Genomic DNA, 21,853 nt, shown 5'->3' on the forward strand with positions numbered 1-21,853 from the left:
ACACATTTCCCTCTTTTCTGAGCATATGCATTCTTTTTGAACCAGGTAATCTTTTTTACAGCAATTTAATTCAGGAAATTGTTTTCTTGAACTAGCATGAAAAACTACTCAAAATAGAGGTGAGTAAACTCTATCTGCCTGCCTGCCTATCTATCTACCTACCTAGCTATTGCTTGAGAAACAATACAGTAAAAGATTAAATGTTTACTCGATGCATTTTTTCTATTAAAAATGAGTTTAGCTTTATTTAATCAAAGTCTGTCCACCAACGAACTGTAATCTGGGAAAGTAGGAACTGTATCTTTCTAGGTATTTTTTTTTTTTTTTTTTTTGGCCACGCTGCACAGCTTGTGGGATCTTAGTTCCCTGACCAGGGACTGAACCTGGGCCCAGCAATAAAAGTGCCAAGTCCTAACCACTAGACTGCCAGCAAATTCCTCTTTCTGGGTATTTTATCTCCAGCATCTAGCGGGTATGGAACGTAGTATGTAATCAATAAATAATTTATGGGATAAATGAGTGATTCTAAGGGGAAAAAAAAATGTATGGCTTTAGACTTTGATTGGCATGCTTCTATTAAAAACTATTTTGAAAACTGACATATTTTGGGGGGCCACTAAAATACTAAAATCTGTGAATAATTGAGAAGTTGAAATTAAAAATTTTCTTCCCCAAATTACACCTTTGACCATATTTGAAAATTATGTGCAGTTTTCTCATTATTGACTCTCGGTGTTACTTAGTGCTCTATTATATCTCATGCCTTCATGTGTGTCCCTGTGCCTGAAACTTTTCCACAGACCACCCTCATAAACATCTCATCTTTGAAGATTTCATTCCAGGTTCACCAACTCTGTGGGGACTTTTCTCTCAATTCTGAGAACTGATCTTGTTACCATACCTTGTAAAGGCTTCTAATAAAGCATGTATATAGCATTTATTTTTATGTCTTTCTCCCCTGAGGGGACTAGTAGCAACTTGACAGCAAGTATCAGGTCATTTTTGTCTTTATAATCCTGGCGTCTACTTTATATGTAATCATATCTTTATTGGATAGTTGAATGGTAAAGTATGTAGAGAGGAAGACAAGGCTTTATAATTTGGAGAGTAAGGTACAATAGAGAGTAGATGTCTACTACCAAGAGGAAAGAAGATAAAAAGTTTCAGTGCTGTATTTCTATGTTCAGTCCTGAGTTATGGACATGCTAAAGTTTAAACTCTTACTTATAAATATGATGAGCCAGACATCAACCATATCATTTAAAAACCTTGAGAAGTACTCACGATTACGTACATAAACTTGAGCTCTGTATTTGACAAGGCAGTTGGCACCAGCTTCAGGATTAAACTTAATTTCAAAGTCATAACCTTTGGAATTTTCAGCACCCTTAGGGATAAGTTTTAATTTTCTAGCCAACTTATGATACTCTGCTAATTGTGTTTCAATCTGTAAGAAGAGAACACAAAAACAAACATTAAAAAAACCCAGAGCCCCATTCCACATGGTTACAATTGGCAATTTTTGGCAGTTTTACACAAAATTATGTGTTTTTTAGTAGTTTATAATTTAGTATTTTATAGTAGTTTATAATTATTTTTTTAGTAGTTTATAATTTAGTATTTTTAGTAGTAAGAATGGCAGTTTTAAAATATAAAGAATGAAAGATTTTTTTCACATTAAATTGTAGGATAGTTTTAACACCATAATTAATTAGTAAGTAATATATACTGTTCCTCCATTTATCTGACAAAGAGTTTGGAATAAAAGTCCATGTTCAGGTATTAATTAAAATTTACTTTTTAAAGTACCAGAGAAGAATTATGAAACGAAAACAAACTTAGTTTTTGTCAATGTACAAAATATTTCATTTATCCAAAATTAGAGAAATGTAGTCACTTAAGTCTCAAAATATTATTTCAACTGTTTTGATAAAAATATTTTACTAAATATGTTCCACGTTTCCTGGTCTCCTTCCCTTTGTTCAGGGCTCTGTTCAAATTACATCATCAGAAAGGCTTTCCCTCTAATATAACACCCCCAAATTTCTCTACCCTCTTACTTTACTCCTCTTCATAGCACTTATTACTACCTGACATATATTATTTATTTATTCATCTCCATTACTTGAAAGTATGCTCCAATGAAAGCAGTTGCATCCCCAACACCTAGAACAGTATTTGGCATACAGTACCTAGTTTTTGATTATAAATAAATGAATTTGCGGAGTCTAGGCAATTTATTTTCATACTGCTTCCTCCATTTAATACATACTTAGTTTCTCATTGCTGTTATCCACCCATAAAAATTGAATACTTTGAAAGAATGAAATGGCAAAAGTACCTATTGGAATCCGATTAAATAATTTGCAATTTCCAAAAATTTATCAGCTCTCAAAAGCAATAGTACTTATATGTTAAATTTAAGATTCCTTACTAATAAATCAGGAAATCATTTCAACTACTATAGTAGCTCTCTAGGGACCACTAAAGTATGTAGGTCTATTTGTCTTTACAGTAAATGATCCCCGGGATAGTTTCTTCTCTTTTTCACTAGGATTTTATTCTGTAATAAAATATCTTTCTCAAGCCCATGCACTTTATCACGCCTAACTGCAGGGAGAGCAAACATGTGGCACATTTCTCCTTCCCACAGTTAATTCAGACAGTGAAAACTCATCACACTCTTTCCTGATGAGTCTAGATGCAGCCTCAATGTCTATCTCAACAAAGAGCTCCTGAAGGACACTACCAGTCAGAGGTGGCATGTGGAATAAAAATCAGTCTAGAAATAAAGGTAATGGCTGGAATGTTTATGTTGGCCTTTTGCATTCTGCTACCATTCTTTAATATCTCTCCTACTCAGTACCCTAAGGCTTTCTTCTCACTGTCCATGGCCCTACTCTTGCCCCTCATAGGCCACTGCTTACCCAGATAACTTTCTCCTTTCAGCCTCCAAATCCTCCAAATCAAACATAGCATTCATACAGCTAGATTTAGCTAGTTAAACAGAGTTTGCTTAAGTCCAGAGACTCGTAACTTCCCCTTTCCCACACAGTGCTTGAGAGAGAAGATATATTAATAACTGTTGAGGTGACATTTCAGGTTCCCGACCTAGTCTAACCACACTTGTATTTTATAAATAAAGGAAACTGGAGGCTATGAGAAGTCAGAGGGACCCGCTGAGGTCACAGAAACATGTGGAGGCAAATCCAGGGCTAACACAGGTTTACAAATTCTAGGTTCAAAGACCTGGGAACACCACCCAAAGCCTATTTCTTATAAATGTATATTTTTCTTCCTTAATACACGGGGCCAGAAGATTACCAGGTCAGGAGTATGAGGGGGCACAGATGAAACTCCCAATAGCATTACCTACAATTCAGCGTCTTATTTCTACCACCTTACTGCCACAGATCCTCATCGACTGGTTTGCTCCCTTCTACCCATTTTCACATACCAAAAATGAGATCTTTCTGAAATGTGATCTTATCTGTTTAAAAATTTTAAAGGCTTCCTGGAGCTTTCAGGATAAAGTTCAAACTTCTAAACGTGAAAAGGATCTTCACCACTTGGTCTCTGCTTATCCTTGAGTCTCATCTTTTGCACATGCTCCCATCCCTTGCTATTAAGCTCCAGCCATACAAAAACCTTAGGGTACCAGAGTGCACCATGCTATTTTCTCCCTGAGCTTTCCCATAGACTTCTTTGTTTGCTGGCTCCCCTAGCCTTGCCATGTTAACTCTCCCTTACACTTCCCAATTCAGTTCAGGTGTACATCTTCAAGGAAGCCTTTCTAAAATCTACCTCCATCCATTTCCCCACACCATGCACACCAAAATCTTGGTTAGGTGTACTATATGCTCCCTCAGTACACTGTGCGAACATCTATTGGAGGTCTGATCTCGTGGTAGAAAAATATTTACTAGAATGGAAGTTTCTTAAGCTTCTATGTCTTTTTATCTCCCCTCTACACCCAGCATGGTAAGTGGCACACAGCAGATGTTAAATAAATGTTTAAGTAGTGAGGAGGTAAATGAAGAAATGACTCATATCCACTTTTGGAATAAAAGGCTTGGGATTTATGAAAATTATTTTCATGGCCTTAGAGACATTTTTGCTCACTTCTTGGTTCATTATTGGAAAATACAGGCTACCTTAAAAACGACAGAGAAATTGGGCTGTTACTGAATTGACATAAAGGGATGAGCGTGTTTTTAGTAAAATGTCAATGCTGAAAAATTTTACCTTTTTAGCCAATTTATTCTACCCACTCAGTTGTTCTTAACTGGGATAGACTTTTACAAACGTTAAGTTTGAATGAGGTGCCACTCTGGGAATGGTATGACATACCGCCTCTTTGCCTCGGGCATATTTCAGTTCCTCATTCCACAACTGCTGTTGTTCAGCCTCAAGCTCCTTGGTTAATTTATTAATGGTCTGCTGCAATTCATTTCTTTCATGATTTATTCTCTCAATGTCTGCAACTGAGTACTTCTGGTTATCAACAATATTCTGTAGTCGAGAATTCTCCTGTTTCATTGTTTCACATTCTAGTTCTGCATTGAAAAAGAAAAAATTTGTTAAGTTCCTTCAATTCCTACAAATAAAGTGATGCCGTTATTTAATAGAGTTGACCCCCACACATAATGATTACGATTAAGAATTGTTAGACTTAACAGATAGTCTGCTGTTGTTCAGTTAAAATGCTTTTAATACTCCGACATGATTCTCTGCAAAAAGTCAGAAAACCCACAAGTTCTTCACAAACAAAAAATATTTAAATAAACATATATCAGTTTATTCTTATTTCACTGATATTTTCAGTGGTTTCATAAGATATTAAGCAACCATAGTGGTTAGGTTCTTGCTTTACCAAAATTTGTAATCACGAACGATGATATTGTACCAAGAGAAGATGGTGCATACAAACAGCAAATGATCATGAAAGGGGAAGAAAAGTTATCAAGTTTAAAATATTTGGTGTTCTATAGAACAGTGATGCCAACATTTTATGACTCATAGCTTATAAAAAATATGACAGTATTTTTAAGCAGGCTGGGATAAATGGATGAGAATGCTCATGACCAAAGGGGTCATGGAAATCATCCTGAGGGCTGAGAGGATCAAAATCTTGGCTTTGTTATAACTCAGTCGTATTGTAGTACTGTAGTTGGGAAGCTCCACACCTGAGCTCAAAATGAATTAAGTGGTTGGTTTAAGTAAAACTTCATTTATTACAGGAATTGGCACAAAAAATCCACAATATGCAATATCTATAGAGTTATATATGTCTCATTCACACTCTTGGCCATGAATGACTTTAAATAATCAAGAAAGTTAAAAAATTCAGAATAAAATATTTTAGGTTAACAGTTATCAAATTGCTGTCTCAAACTAAATCACTGTGCAATGGCAAATGACTGCTGAAGTATTTCTCTCTCTCCTACCCAGTTTGCAATTACTGGGAAAAAAGTCTCACAAGAAAAGTGGGAAGGATAAAAATTCTCTAGATTAAATACCAATAAGGAAGATAAATTATTCATATTATAAAGTATTGATTTAATTGCATTACAAACATTGCTATAATAAAAAATTAGTTTATGGCTCCTTGTCGTCATGGAGAACAAACATTAGTGGTCAAGTTTAAACTATTTAAAGAGTTGGTTTACAGCAAAGCTAATATATGTAATCAGACTTATTTGGAAAAAAATAAAACAATTTAGCAAATACTCCAGATAATTATTGTTCTTGATTTTAGACAGATGATCAATATTCCATAGACTAAGAACTAAATCAAATATCCTAAGGACTATCTATATAAATCCTACATGACACAAACACAGCCTATAAAACCCTAAATGAATAAACCTGAAGCAGGCAGAGGCCTGGGAAAATAGTATAGTAGGTCCATATAGTTATTTATTAATTTTGTAAACTGCCAGCCAATGGCTCTGTGATGTGTAGATATCTTTCTTTGATCTCCTTTTGGCACCATAGAAGCATCAATCAATTCATGTGTCACAGTATTTTCAAGGTTTTATGATTAAGATCCATATGTGTTTATGAAAACAAGGTTAGGAGCATACCAGATATAAACATGCTTTTTTTAGTTGGGCTTTCATAGTACTAGCATCTTTCCATCTTATTTTCAATCAGCTTAAGCTGTTGAGTAGCTTAGGAGCTGGTGATAGAGGATAAGGAAAATATAGCAGACTGAGGCCAGCAGAGATTTAAAAATCTGGCTTATTAATTACAAGGTGGAATAGAAGATATATTTATATTCAGGCAGCTTGTGTTCTTAGATAAGGTCCCTCTTGGCTTTAAAAAGCCAGGTGTCTGAAAACATGTTAGAAGGTGTAGTAGGTTGAATAATGACCACCCAAAGGTAGGAAGTCCTAATCCCTGGAATTTGTAAACATTACCATATTTAGTAAAGGGGTCTTCACAGATATGATTAAGTATTTTGAGATGAGGAGATTACCCTGGATTATCGAGGTGGGCCCTAAATGCCATCATAAATGTCCTTAAAAGATAAAGGCAGAGAGAAATTAACATAGGCAGAAGAGAGAGAGACACACACACACAGAAGGCAATGTGAGGATGGAGGCAGAGACTGGAGTGACAGGGCCACAATCTCAGGAATGTCATCAGATACCAGAAGCTGGAAGAAGCAAGGAATGGATTCTCCCACAGAGTCCTGGGAAGAAGTGTGGCCCTGCCGGATTTCCAACCTCTAGCCTTCTGTGAGTGAATAAATTTCCATTGTTTTAAGCCACCAAGTTTGTGGTATTTCGTTACAGCAGCCTCAGAAAACTAATACGTAAGTCACTAAAAACTTGGTTGCCTGATACATTACCATTAGAGGCAAAAAGATACAGATGACAAAGCTGTCTCTACATGTGATAAGTCCCACACAGGTCCCCATCCCAGTCTGAATGACCTCTTTCAGCATTAGTTGTGCTTACCTACTCTAGAAATTTCCTCATCGAGGCCATTCAATTTCTGGTCAAGAATGGCTGAATGGGACTCCAAATTGCTCATGTATGCCTGATATTTTTGAACATCTGCTTGTAAGGAAGCTTTCAGTTTTCTCAATGACTCTAGGCGATTCTTTAAAAGAAGAGAAAGTGCGATTAGTTATTCTCGTCAATAATGATGCCAAACGTTACTTAAAAGTTAAAGCAATATTATTTAAATTCATCTTAAAGAAAGGTAAATTAGTTTCCTTTTCACTTTTAGAGGGAGTCAAAAGAACTAAAACGGTAGCTTACTGTTATTACCTAATCAAGAAGATGTACGTACTTTTCGGAAGTCAGTTTGGGACAGAAAAAGTCCAGGGCCAGAATGAAAAAGAACAAACATTTAAAATCTGTTATTTTACAGAACAGTCTAGGGGCTTCCGTAATATAAAACACAAAATAAAATTAGATATCTAGATATTATCATTTAGCTTTTAGAAAGCCCTCTGGATACAATATATTATATAAACCCATTTATTACCATTCTCTTTCCACTAACTACAAAACTCAGGGCCTCTTGTAAGTAGTGCTCCCTAGAGGTATATAACATGCGGACCTTGTTCTAAAGATCTTTTTGGTCTTATGTAAACAGGTAAGACTCTTTCATCATATTCTGAACACTATTAGTCCAAGACTGATAGATCACAAGGGAAAACAAAACTCTAGGGATACCAAACACGTTTTCATTAGGAGTTCTGTCCTATGTAAAAAAAATTAACTTTTAACAAGCTTATTTTGTTAATGTATTTTTTAAAAAAATAGATAAAGAAACAGCTGGTGTTGTCCAAGGAGACCCAAGAGTATAAGTAAGTGTATAAGCCTGTTGAAGATAAGCATGTTTACTAACCGGTTCTTTTTCTCTTTCTTGTTCCAATCTTGCAATCTGTTCATTCAATGCTCTGTTTTTTGCTGCTAATGATTCCAGCTTGGAAGCATCTACATTAAATAAATCCTCTGGAGAAAAAAACCCAGAAACTTCATAAGGTCTCAAATCTGCCTAAAAAATTCTCCCCCAGGTTTTTACCATTGCTCTCTTCCTCACTTCCTCTAGTCTCTACTCAAAACATCCCACTGAAGGACATCCTACCGTCTGTAAAACTGCAACCCTTCCCTTTGGTCCACCGCACTCTCTACCTCCCTATCCTACTTCATTTTCCTCCGGAGCACTTATCACCATTGACTTATAGTTATTCATTTGATTATTGTCTCTAATAGCAGGTAAGCTCATAAAGGCAGAGATTTTTACCTCTTATCCATTACTGTATCCTCGGTGCCTACATGGTGGCTGGCATACAGTATGTATATAATAAATATTGTTTGAATAAATGAATTTAATTTATATGCTTAATTAATTATAACACAATATCAAAGCAAAAATGCTTTCAGTGTTAGATCACTATGAATTTTCCTCTTTAAGAAAAAGACAACATCATTTTCTTTGCTCCCTTTCTCATGTGGACAAGCTGAAATTGTCCCGCTTCTTCTTTTTTTTTTAAAAAATATTTATTTACGGGGCTTCCCTGGTGGCACAGTGGTTGAGAATCTGCCTGCCAATGCAGGGGACACGGGTTCGAGCCCTGGTCTGGGAAGATCCCACATGCCGCGGAGCAACTAAGCCCGTGAGCCACAATTACTGAGCCTGCGCGTCTGGAGCCTGTGCTCTGCAACAAGAGAGCCGCGACAGGGAGAGGGCCCGCGCACCGCGATGAAGAGTGGCCCCCGCTCGCCGCAACTAGAGAAAGCCCTCGCACAGAAACGAAGACCCAACACAGCCATAAATAAATAAATAAATTAAAAAAAAATTATTTACTTATTTATTTGGTTGCGCTGGGTCTTAGTTGCGGCTCATGGGCTCCTTAGTTGTGGCATGTGAACTCTTAGTTGCGGCATGCATGTGGGATCTAGTTCCCTGGCCAGGGATCGAACCCGGACCCCCTGCATTGGAAGTGCAGAGTCTTAACCACTGTGCCACCAGGGAAGTCCCTGTCCCGCTTATTCTTCAGGAAAGTATATCCCATGGAAACAAAAGAGAATGCTTTCACTTTTTGTGCTAATAGTGGCAGGGTGATCTCCTATTTTGATTGATTCCGTAGTCTTTGGAGGATCGCTTTACACATCTTAAACTTATCTATTTTACCTACCACTCTGGCATTTTATATACAAGACTATTACAAAAAAGGAACAACAATGTAAAATAATACTCTGGAATATTTTAAAGTAAGCCAGTAAATACCGAATGTCACTAGATTAGCTAAGTGGAAAAATAATTTCTTTCTTAGGAAATATCATGGCCCATTAACTATGTGACATAAATTTTGAAAGAGACCATAGATCTTTTGACTAACTGGTACTTTAATTTCTAAAATAATAAAGCAAGGATATCACAGGGATATCATCCCCCAAGAGGAATAACATTTGCTGATTATATTGTGTGCTCCGGGTAGCACATTTGACATTTATAAACATGGCCATCTAATCCTGCAAAACTTTGTTAGACAGGTTAAGTAGTTTGTTAATGTCACACAGCCAGTAAGGGGTCATGCCTCAGGTCTGACTCCAACACCAGTATTCTTTCTGCTTAACCTTTACTCCTCTCCACCAAAGAAACAGTTATGATAAAAATCAGGAGGCATCTAAACGCATTTACATTAGGCATAGTAAGATAGGCTACAACTCCTTGAGCGGAGTTAAATGACCCAAAGCAAGCACTCTAGGAATGAGAACACTTACTCAGCTTGGACTGCAACTCTGCATTCATCTCTTCAAAACTGTCGGCACCAGTCATGAAACTCTCATAGCATTTTATGGTGTAGTCCAAAAACAACTGATTGGGTTAAGCAGATTTAAAAACAAAGCCATGATTCTCTATTTAGTTTATTTCACTTTTCTAAGTAGAAATTTAAATTTGAATTAAAAAAATAAAATTCAGGAACACTAAGTGGTTACATGAACTCCTGTACATGAGATACAAACCTAGGGAATATCATTAATTATGCTGCACAGATTTACTCAGTCTGCTACTTCTGTAGTGAATAATAAGGATGAAAAGAATACTTCAATTTGGATAAAGGTGATACTTAGTAAATGGTAAAAAAACCCCCATATCTTCAGAATTTTGAGAAGGTTAGACAAGGAAGCTTATTAATAAATATAATTTAACATAAAATGCAAACTTGAGCATCTTTAGGGATAATCTAACTAATTAAAAATTTAAATGAATTGCTGATCATTTAAGTCTAATTAAACTGACAAGATCTAGTTGTGAAAACCAGAACATAATTAATAAAGGCTATAATTTACATTGTAACTTCACGCTAAAACATGGTATGGTTAGTAGAGATCTAAACACTAGACTATTAGTACTCTTACTATTTATTCAAGAGAAAATAATACTCTGTTTTGCAATTCTGAGGTGTTTTGCTTACTGAAGATGTGTACTTTGTTAGGAGGCAAGGATGGCTGATCAGAATTTTCCACAGCCAGATGAAGTACACAGCCCTCAAGATAAACCAATTCCCTTTGTGCTGATTCTCTGCTTACTAAACAATCTTCTTATTACTTGGTTGATACTGAAGGGGTGCCCTGAATAGGGAGTATGAGTATTTCTGTAGCTGGAAAGATGTGTCACTGGTGGTAAATTAATACATTTTTATTCTTCTTCAGATGTGAATTTGGTAAGAGTGAACGCTTCCTTAAGTTTGGTCAATTTTGATTTTGCAGGTTAAAAAAAAAATGAATTTCTAGCTCTACAAAGCTGAGGCTCAGAATCTGATGAAGTTGGATACTTCGGTAACTCTTTTTAATTAAATTTAAAATTAATTTTTTCTTTAAAATTAAAATTAAAAATAAAAATAGCACTTTATAATTTCCCAAGTGCTTCTTTATATGTCGTCATCTGAAATAACAGCTAAAATAGCAAGAATAACTTCTACTGTTTTAACATTTAGGATGAATATCAATAAATTTAATATTTAGTCATTTAGTAGGTATTATAATTTTATTTGCGTGAGAACTGAGGCACAAATAAATCTAGTCTAGTACACATATTGCAACATGGGAAGAGAATTCTCTCAAGAGGATCAAAGGCTTTCTAGCTGCTTCTCCAGCAAGGATCACTAATGAAGTAGTAACGGGGTATGATATTCTTTGTTTGAAAAAAAAAAAAAGGAACGCTACCATGCCAGTCAGTTGATACATCTTTCTATTTGAACTATTTCCCATGTAGTAATAAAAGATGAAGCTGAGGTTATTTCCACTTTCTTTTTATGACAAATGCTCCAAAGAGTGAAGAACAGAGAATTTTTTTTTTTTTAATCTTTAGGGACCTGCATAGTACCTGGTCTTTTATATATGCTAGGGGACATTAATGTTTAATCTCAATACTATAAATTTATTCCTTGGAGTTGGTGTTTGCTCCCTTTGGATATATAAATTTATGTATTTTAGGAAATAGGGAAGGGTTAGTTACATAGTTAAGGCTCCAATACAGGATGGTTTGGGAACCAATTTAGACCATCTATTTACTTTTATCTCAATCACTTTTGGAAGTGGCAACTCTTAAGTGCAATATGCCTAACTAAAAAGCCAAAACAAACAAAAAACCCACATGCCATCTAATTAAAGACCCAGTCTTTCAGGCTTTGTGTTGACAAAATACTATATTACAGTAATGATGCCAGTATTGATGCCTTCATTATAAAAGATAGGGGAGAAAGACAAATATTACATCTGTACATATAACAATAACGTTATGACGTAATTCTAATTGCATTGCTTTTTTAATTTACTTAAAATTTACAAATTTCCGTTCCTAGTTACTTTTAGGAAACTACAATGTGATTTCAAGAGTAATTCCATTGACTAATATTTCCAAAAATCAGTTTTAGCAGATTTTTCAGGAAGCAAAAAGACAAGTTCTACAAAAGAATATATCAATTTCAATAATAACACATTTAGTTAATATTAAGATAACTCTAATGTTTACAGTCATGTAAGGTACCTTATTATGCATAATTCCATCTTCAGTTTCTTCTCCCCAAGGCTGTCCATCATCAAATAAAGGTGAGCTTTCTTTCATGGCATTATGTAACTATTTAGTACACAAGCAAAATATTAAGTTGATTAAGTTTCTGAGGAAAACACATAGCTTTCATGTTTTGTCAAATTTTTTTCGGTGTCATTTTTAGGAGCACTCACATTACTGCCTGACAAAGTCTCATGAGAGGTTATTCTTTTAAACCTTAAAATATAATCCTTTTGATATTTTAGTAACTAAATCCCTTAGGATTAAAAAAGGATGGGCTCCATGTTTAGTTCTATTCTATAGCGAAAAATATGCTGATCTTTTTTATACAATTATTGAGAACATATACACACATTTAAAAAAAATTTATTTTATTTATTTATTTATTTTTGGCTGTGTTGGGTCTTCGTTGCTGTGCACGGGCTTTCTCTAGTTGTGGCGAGCAGGGGCTACTCTTCGTTGAGGTGCACAGGTTTCTCATGGTGGTGGCTTCTCTTGTTGCAGAGCACGGGCTCTAGGCACGCGGGCTTCAGTAGTTGCAGCACGTGGGCTCAGTAGCTGTGGCTCGTGGGCTCTAGAGCACAGGCTCAGTAGCTGTGGCGCACGGGCTTAGCTGCTCCGTGGCATGTGGGATCTTCCCGGATCAGGGCTCAAACCCGTGTCCCCTGTGTTGGCAGGCGGATTCTTAACCACTGCACCACCAGAGAAGCCCTACACACGTTTTAATACAGTTCTGAGAATCCAGAACAGAACTGCCACAAAAGGTAAGCCAAAAGTAATTATTTCTCTTTTATATAAACTCAATTTTGGTGCGCAAATGTTATCCACTGACTCCTTCAGACTGTATAAGCATGCACTTTAGATTGAATTTTACAATATAAAATCTTCAGAAATACAAATATTTAACCTTGAAAGTGATAACAGATAATAAATTATAGCAAACATTCAGATGTTATAATTAACAAGCTAAAAGGAAAATGCCTAAAGGTTTTTAAGGCACATAAATTGCATTTTGGAACACTTGTTTTAGAAATATAACCTTTTAAAAATAAAAGAAAATTAGAAAATTTAAATGAAATTGCTATAAAATATAAAGATATCAACGTATATCTAGTATAATGAAGACTAAACTCTAAAAAAATGGACTATGCATTAGGAGTGTAAAAGAAGAATGTGGTTTCTGTTGAAAATATTTCATTACATTTTCTTACCCTAGTATTCATATATAGATAGGATTGCTGAGTGGGGATACAGTCTAGAGTAGCTTATCCTATCTGTTCCTTTCCTATTCCAAAGGCGCTCATAAGACCTTTTGTATATCTAGGGTGGATGCAGGCAAGCTCTATCAACTTATCCTTTACCTCTTCTTCCCTTGACAAGGCCTCAGGTGACAATCAGAGTTAATTAAGTCTTAAAGACATGTAAGGCAGAGCCCAAGATGAAGAATAGAATCTCCTATCTTATCATCAGGGTAGATAAAGACAGAGTTTCTGTTGCCTTGTCAAAGGTCCTTGTGAAAACTCTTGCTACTCTGCAAGGTTCAAGGAGAGCCTTACAAGGGACAAACAGATCCCCGGGAACTATAGGAAAGACTCTTACTACAATAACTAGAAGTTCTTCTGTGCTGAGAAGATTTGGTTGAAAAAGTTTCAACCTGAAATTGGATAGAGATAACCAGAAATATGGACTTGAGTAATCTTTTTTTACTCAGAGGTGGCATTTACCAATAAAATACTACTCCTCCATATTATAAAAAGATATTATAGTATAAGAAAAGAAAAGGACTCAGAAGAATCTGATATGAGTAATGCCCTAGCCCACTTTGGTTATTAACCAAAAGGCTAATCACAGAGCTAGTGGAGCATATGCACCCTCCTATTCATGCTCCTTGGTAGAGGGGAGACAAGGCAACTTTGGCAAAACTCCTATCACTCAAACACCGTAATATGGATGTGCTTATAAGCTCTGCGCTAAGAGGCATAATGAGAGCGAGAGAAGAAATAAAACTTTACTTATAAAACATTGACAAACTGAATTCAGGAGTATAGCAAAGGAATAACCAACAATGAACAAACAGAGACTATTAGGGAACCAATATCCTATCATGTCATACCAACAGGTTAAGAGAAAAACAATCATCTCAATAGATCCTGTAAAAGCATATGATAAGGTTCAATGATTATTCTTGATAAAAATTAGAAAGAGGCAGATAAGCTTCAACATGAAAAACATTATCTTCTATCTGGAAACATCACAACTAAATGATAAAACAAAATAATTTTTGTTTCAAAACAGTGGTACCAACAGAAATCAATCAAGAACAGTAGTAATTAGGCAATTCAGTTAAGAGCAGACAACTACAGGCCAATATCCCTGATGAAAATATAGAGGTAAACATTTTCAATAAAATATTAGCAAACCAAATTCAGTAGCACTTTGAAAAGGTCATTCAACATGATTAAGTGGGATTTATTGTGGGATGCAAGGATGGCTCAATGCATGCAAATCAATAAATGTGATACATCACATTAATAGAATAAAAAAACCAAAATCATACAATAACTCAACAGAGAGAAAGTAATTGACAAAATTCAACATCACTTCATAATAAAAACTCTCAAACTGTGTATACAGGAAATGTACCTCTACATAATAAAGCCCATATATGACAAGCCCACAGCTAACATTATACTCAATGGTAAAGAACTGAAAGCTGTTGCTCTAAGATCAGGAAAAAGTTAAGGATGCCCACTGTTGCCACTTTTATCCAACATAGTACTGGAAATCCTAGCCAGAGCAATCAGGCAAGAAAAATAAAAGGCATCAGAATTGAAAAGGAATAAGTAGAATTATCTCTATTTGCAGATGACATGGTTTTATATACAGAAAATCCTAAAGCCCCCTCAGAAAAAACAAACAAAAAAACCTGTTACATCTAATCAACAAATTCAGTAAATTTGCAGGATACAAAATTAAAATACAAAAATCAGTAGTGTTTCTATATACTAATGACAAATTATCTGAAAAAAGAAAAAAGGAAAATGATACCATTTACAATAGCATCAAAGCAATAAAGGAATAAGTTTAACCAAAGAGGTGAAAGATCTCTACACTGAAAAGTACAAGACACTGATGAAAGAAACTGAAGACACAAATAAATGGAAAGATATCCCGTGTTCATTGCTTGGAAGAATTAGTATTGTTAAAATGTCCATACTATGCAAAACCATCTATAGATCAATACAATGCCTATCAAGATTCCAATGGCATTTTTTAAGCTGACTAGAGAAAACAATTTAAAAATCTATATGGAACCACAGAAGACCACGAGTGGCCAAAGCAATCCTGAGAAAGAACAACAAAGTAGGAGGCATCACACTTCCTGAATTCAAGCTATATTATAAAGATATAGCAACCAAAACAGTTATGGTACTAGCATAAAAACAGACACATGGACCAACGGAACAGAATAGAGAGCCCAGAAATAAACCCATGTATATACATCAACGAATATTTGACAAGGGAGCCAAGAATACTCAATGGTGAAAAGACAGTCTCTTCAATAAATGGTGATGGGAAAACTGGATATTCACATGTAAAAAAGAATGAAGCCAGAATCACATGTAAAAAAGAATGAAGCCAGAACACTGTCTTACACCATTCAAAATAATTAACTTGAACTGGACTTGACTTAAATGTAAGACCCAAAACTATAAAACTCCTAGAAGAGGAGGTGTCAGTGCAGCCATTTCTCCCTAGGCACTCTAATCTGAAGTGCAAGGTGTGAGGCCTCTGCATGAAGCACCCTGTGAACAACAAGTGAAACTAGATGAAGCACAGAGGAAAAGAAAAAAAAAAAGCAAGCTGTTAACCCTCTGAAAAAAATGCCTCTGTGACCAGCCCATCCCATCAGGAAACTTGCAGAATCCTCTTAGATAGCCTCAACCACCAGAGCGCAGACAGCAGAAGCAAGAAGAACAATAATGCTGCAGCCTGTGGAACAAAAACCACATTCACAGAAAGATAGACAAGATGAAAAGGCAGAGGGCTACGTACCAGATGAAGGAACAAGATAAAACCCAGGAAAAACAACTAAAAGAAGTGGAGATAGGCAACCTTCCAGAAAAAGAATTCAGAATAATGATAGTCAAGATGATCAAGGACCTCGGAAGAAGAATGGAGGCAAAATTCGAGAAGATGCAACCAACGTTTAACAAAGATCTAGAAGAATTAAAGAACAAACAAACAGAGATGAACAATACAATAACTGAAATGAAAACTACACTAGAAGGAATCAATAGCAGAATAACTGAGGCAGAAGAACGGATAAGTGACCTGGAAGACAGAATGGTGAAATTCACTGCTGCAGAACAGAATAAACAAAAAAGAATGAAAAGAAATCAAGACAGCTTAAGAGACCTCTGGGACAACATTAAACACAACAACATTCGCATTATAGGTGTCCCAGAAGGAGAAGAGAGAGAGAAAAGACCCGAGAAAATATGCGAAGAGATTATAGTCGAAAATTTCCCTAACATGGGAAAGGAAATAGCCACCCAAGTCCAGGAAGCACAGAGAGCCCCATACAGGATAAACCAAGGAGAAACACGCCGAGACACATAGTAATCAAATTGGCAAAAATTAAAGACAAAGAAAAATTATTGAAAGCAGCAAGGGAAAAATGACAAATAACATACAAGGGAACTCCCATAAGGTTAACAGCTGATTTCTCAGCAGAAACTCTACAAGCCAGAAGGGAGTGGCACAATATATTTAAAGTGATGAAAGGGAAGAACCTACAACCAAGATTACTCTACACGGCAAGGATCTCATTCAGATTCGATGGAGAAATCAAAAGCTTTAGAGACAAGCAAAAGCTAAGAGAATTCAGCACCACCAAACCAGCTTTACAACAAACGCTAAAGGAACTTCTTTCTCTAGGCAGGAAACACAAGAGAAAGATAAGACTTACAAACACAAACCCAAAACAATTAAGAAAATGGTAATAGGAACATACATATCGATAATTACCTTAAACGTGAATGGATTAAATGCTCCAACCAAAAGACACAGGCTTGCTGAATGGATACAAAAACAAGACCCATATATATGCTGTCTACAAGAGACCCACTTCAGACCTAGGGACACATACAGACTGAAAGTGAGGGGATGGAAAAAGATATTCCATGAAAATGGAAATCAAAAGAAAGCTGGAGTAGCAATACTCATATTAGTTAAAATAGACTTTAAAATAAAGAATGTTACAAGAGACAAGGAAGGACACTACAAAATGATCAAGGGATCAATCCAAGAAGAAGATATAACAATTATAAATATAAATGCACCCAACATAGGAGCACCTCAATACATAAGGCAACTGCTAGCAGCTATAAAAGAGGAAATCGACAGTAACACAATAATAGTGAGGGACTTTTAAAACCTCACTTACACCAATGGACAGATCATCCAAACAGAAAATTAATAAGGAAACACAAGCTTTAAATGACAAAATAGACAGATTTAATTGATATCTATAGGACATTCCATCCAAAAACAGCAGATTCCACGTTCTTCTCAAGTGTGCACGGAACATTCCCCAGGATAGATCACATCTTGGGTCACAAATCAAACCTCAGTAAACTTGAGAAAACTGAAATCATATCAAGCATCTTTTCTGACCACAACGCTATGAGATTAGAAATCAATTACAGGGGAAAAAAACGTAAAAAAACACAAACACATGGAGGCTAAACAATACGTTACAAAATAACCAAGAGATCACTGAAGAAATCAAAGAGGAAATCAAAAACTACCTAGAGACAAATGACAATGAAAACACGATGATCCAAAACCTATGGGATGCAGCAAAAGCAGTTCTAAGAGGGAAGTTTATAGCTATACAAGCCTACCTCAAGAAACAAGAAAAATCTCAAATAAACAATCTAACCTTACACCTAATGGAACTAGAGAAAGAACAAAGAAAACTCAAAGTTAGCAGAAGGAAAGAAATCATAAATATCAGAGGAGAAATAAATGAAATAGAAACAAAGAAAACAATAGCAAAGATCAATAAAACTAAGAGCTGGCTCTTTGAGAAGATAAAATTGATAAACCATTAGCCAGACTCATCAAGAAAAAGAGGGAGAGGACTCAAACCAATACAATTAGAAATGAAAAAGGAGAAGTTACAACAGACACCGCAGAAATACAAAGCATCCTAAGAGACTACTACAATAAACTCTATGCCAATAAAATGGACAACCTGGAAGAAATGGACAAATTCTTAGAAAGGTATAACCTTCCAAGACTGAACCAGGAAGAAATAGAAAATATGAACAGACCAATCACAAGTAATGAAATTGAAACTATGATTAAAAATCTTCCAACAAACGAAAGTCCAGGACCAGATGGCTTCACAGGTGAATTCTATCAAACATTTAGAGAAGAGTTAACACCCATCCTTCTCAAACTCTTCCCAAAAATTACAGAGGAAGGAACACTCCCAAACTCATTCTATGAGGCCACCATCACCCTGATACCAAAATCAGACAAAGACAGTACAAAAAAAGAAAATTACAGACCAATATCACTGATGAATATAGATGCAAAAATCCTCAACAAAATACTAGCAAACAGAATCCAACAACACATTAAAAGGATCATACACCATGATCAAGTGGGATTTATCCCAGGGATGCAAGGATTCTTCAATATATGCAAATCAATCAATGTGATACACCATATTAACAAATTGAAGAATAAAAACCGTATGATCATCTCAATAGACGGAGAAAAAGCTTTGGACAAAATTCAACACCCATTTATGATAATAACTCTCCAGAAAGTGGGCATAGAGGGAACCTACCTCAACATAATTAAGGCCATATACAACAAACCCACAGCAAACATCATTCTCAATGGTGAAAAAGTGAAAGCATTTCCCCTAAGATCAGCAACAAGACAAGGATGTCCACTCTCACCACTATTATTCAACATAGTTTTGGAAGTCCTAGCCACGGCAATCAGAGAAGAAAAAGAAATAAAAGGAATACAAATTGGAAAAGAAGAAGTAAAACTGTCCCTGTTTGCAGATGACTTGATACTATACATAGAGAATCCTAAAGATGCCACCAGAAAACTAGTAGAGCTAATCAATGAATCTGGTAAAGTTTCAGGATACAAAATTAATGCACAGAAATATCTTGCATTCCTACACACTAATGATGAAAAACCTGAAAGAGAAATTAAGGAAACACTCCCATTTACCACTGCAACAAAAAGAATAAAATATCTAGGAATAAACCTACCTAGGGAGACAAAAGACCTATATGCAGAAAACTATAAGACACTGATGAAAGAAATTAAAGATGATACCAACAGATGGAGAGATATACCATGTTCTTGGATTGGAAGAATCAATACTGTGAAAATGACTATCCTACCCAAAGTAATCTACAGATTCAATGCAGTCTCTGTCAAATTACCAATGGCATTTTTTACGGAACTAGAACAAAAAATCTTAAAATCTGTATGGAGACACAAAAGACCCCGAATAGCCAAAGCAGTCTTGAGGGAAAAAAACGGAGCTGGAGGAATCAGACTCCCTGACTTCAGACTATACTACAAAGCTACAGTAATCAAGACAATTAGGTACTGGAACAAAAACAGAAATATAGATCAATGGAACAGGACAGAAAGCCCAGAGATGAACCCACGCACCTATGGTCAACTAATCTATGACAAAGGAGGCAAGGATATACAATGGAGAAAAGACAGTCTCTTCAATAAGTGGTGCTGGGAAAACAGGACAGCTACATGTAAAAAAATGAAATTAGAACACTCCCTAACACCATACACAAAAATAAACTCAAAATGGATTAGAGACCTAAATGTAAGACCAGACACTATAAAACTCTTAGAGGAAAACATAGGAAGAACACTCTTTGACATAAATCATAGCAAGATCTTTTTTGATCCACCTCCTAGAGTCATGGAAATAAAAACAAAAATAAACAAATGGTGGGCTTCTCTGGTGGCACAGTGGTTGAGAATCTGCCTGCCAATGCAGGGGACACGGGTTCGAGCCCTGGTCTGGGAAGATCCCACATGCTGCGGAGCAACTAGACCCGTGAGCCACAACTACTGAGCCTGTGCGTCTGGAGCTTGTGCTCCGCAACAAGAGAGGCCACGACAGTGAGAGGCCCGTGCACAGCGATGAAGAGTGGCCCCCGATCGCCGCAACTAGAGAAAGCCCTTGCACAGAAACGAAGACCCAACACAGCCAAAAATAAATATAAATAAATAAATAAATAAGTTAAAATAAAATAAACAAATGGGACCTAATGAAACTTAGAAGCTTTTGCAAAGCAAAGGAAATTACAAACAAGACGAAAAGACAACCCTCAGAATGGGAGAAAATATTTGCAAACGAATCAATGGACAAAGGATTAAAATCCAAAATATATAAACAGCTCATGCAACTCAATATTAAAATGAAAAAATGGGCAGAAGACCTAAATAGACATTTCTCCAAAGAAGACATACAGATGGCCAAGAAGCACATGAAAAGCTGCTCAACATCACTAATTATTAGAGAAATGCAAATCAAAACTACAATGAGGTATCATCTCACACCAGTTAGAATGGGCATCATCAGAAAATCTACAAACAACAAATGCTGGAGAGAGTGTGGAGAAAAGGGAACCCTCTTGCACTGTTGGTGGGAATGTAAATTGATACAGCCACTATGGAGAACAGTATGGAGGTTCCTTAAAAAACTAAAGATAGAATTACCATATGACCCAGCAATCCCACTCCTGGGCATATACCTAGAGAAAACCATAATTCAAGAAGACACACGCACCCCAATGTTCATTGCAGCACTATTTACAATAGCCAGGTCATGGAAGCAACCTAAGTGCCCATCGACAGATGAATGAATAAAGAAGATGTGGTACACATATAGAATGGAATATTACTCGGCCATAAAAAGGAATGAAATTGGGTCATTTGTAGAGACGTGGATGAATCTAGAGACTGTAACACAGAGTGAAGTAACTCAGAAAGAGAAAAACAAATACTGTATATTAACGCACATATGTGGAACCTAGACAAATGGTACAGATGAACCGGTTTGCAGGGTCGAAATTGAGACACAGATGTAGAGAACAAACGTATGGACACCAAGGGGGGAAAGTGGCGGCAGGTGGGGGTGGTGGTGTGATGAATTGGGAGACTGGGATTGACACGTATACACTAATGTGTATAAAATGGATGACTAATAAGAACATGCTGTATAAAAAAATAAATTAAAAAAAAATGCCTCTGCACCTCTAGCTCTTGCAGAGGTTGGCATCTTCAGTGAAGTCTCCTATTGTGGGAGGACCTTCAAGATGGCAGAGGAGTAAGATGTAGAGATCACCTTCCTCCCCACAAATACATCAGAAATACATCTACAGGACTTCCCTGGTGGCGCGGTGGTTAAGAATCTGCCTGCCACTGTAGGGGACACGGGTTCAAGCCCTGGTCTGGGAAGTTCCCACATGCCGCAGAGCAACGATGCCCGTGGACAACAACTACTGAGCATGCGCTCTAGAGCCCGTGAGCCACAACTACTGAAGCCCACGCACCTAGAGCCCGTGCTCTGCAGCAAGAGAAGACACTGCGATGAGAAGCCCGCGCACCACAACGAAGAGTAGCCCTTGCTCGCCGAAACTAGAGAAAGCCCACGCGCAGCAACGAAGACCCTACACAGCCAAAAATAAAAATAAATTAAATAAATAAATTTATAAAAAGAAAAAAATACATCTAC

General features: G+C 36.3%; 1 protein-coding gene across 1 annotated transcript in view; it reads right to left on the reverse strand.

Moving 5' to 3' along the window:
- NDC80 (NDC80 kinetochore complex component) overlaps positions 1-21,853 on the reverse strand; it is a 63,149-nt gene that overhangs the window by 24,753 nt on the left and 16,543 nt on the right. Inside the window, exons 7-12 of the mRNA XM_036874187.1 lie at positions 12,019-12,108; positions 9,750-9,843; positions 7,867-7,973; positions 6,966-7,110; positions 4,351-4,556; positions 1,295-1,447 (exon numbers count right to left, since the gene is read on the reverse strand). Coding sequence (XP_036730082.1) covers positions 1,295-1,447; positions 4,351-4,556; positions 6,966-7,110; positions 7,867-7,973; positions 9,750-9,843; positions 12,019-12,108 — 795 coding nt within the window. The remainder of the gene's footprint in view (positions 1-1,294; positions 1,448-4,350; positions 4,557-6,965; positions 7,111-7,866; positions 7,974-9,749; positions 9,844-12,018; positions 12,109-21,853) is intronic.

The sequence above is a fragment of the Balaenoptera musculus genome, chromosome 14 (assembly GCF_009873245.2).
Source record: "Balaenoptera musculus isolate JJ_BM4_2016_0621 chromosome 14, mBalMus1.pri.v3, whole genome shotgun sequence".
NCBI classification, from domain to species: domain Eukaryota; kingdom Metazoa; phylum Chordata; class Mammalia; order Artiodactyla; family Balaenopteridae; genus Balaenoptera; species Balaenoptera musculus.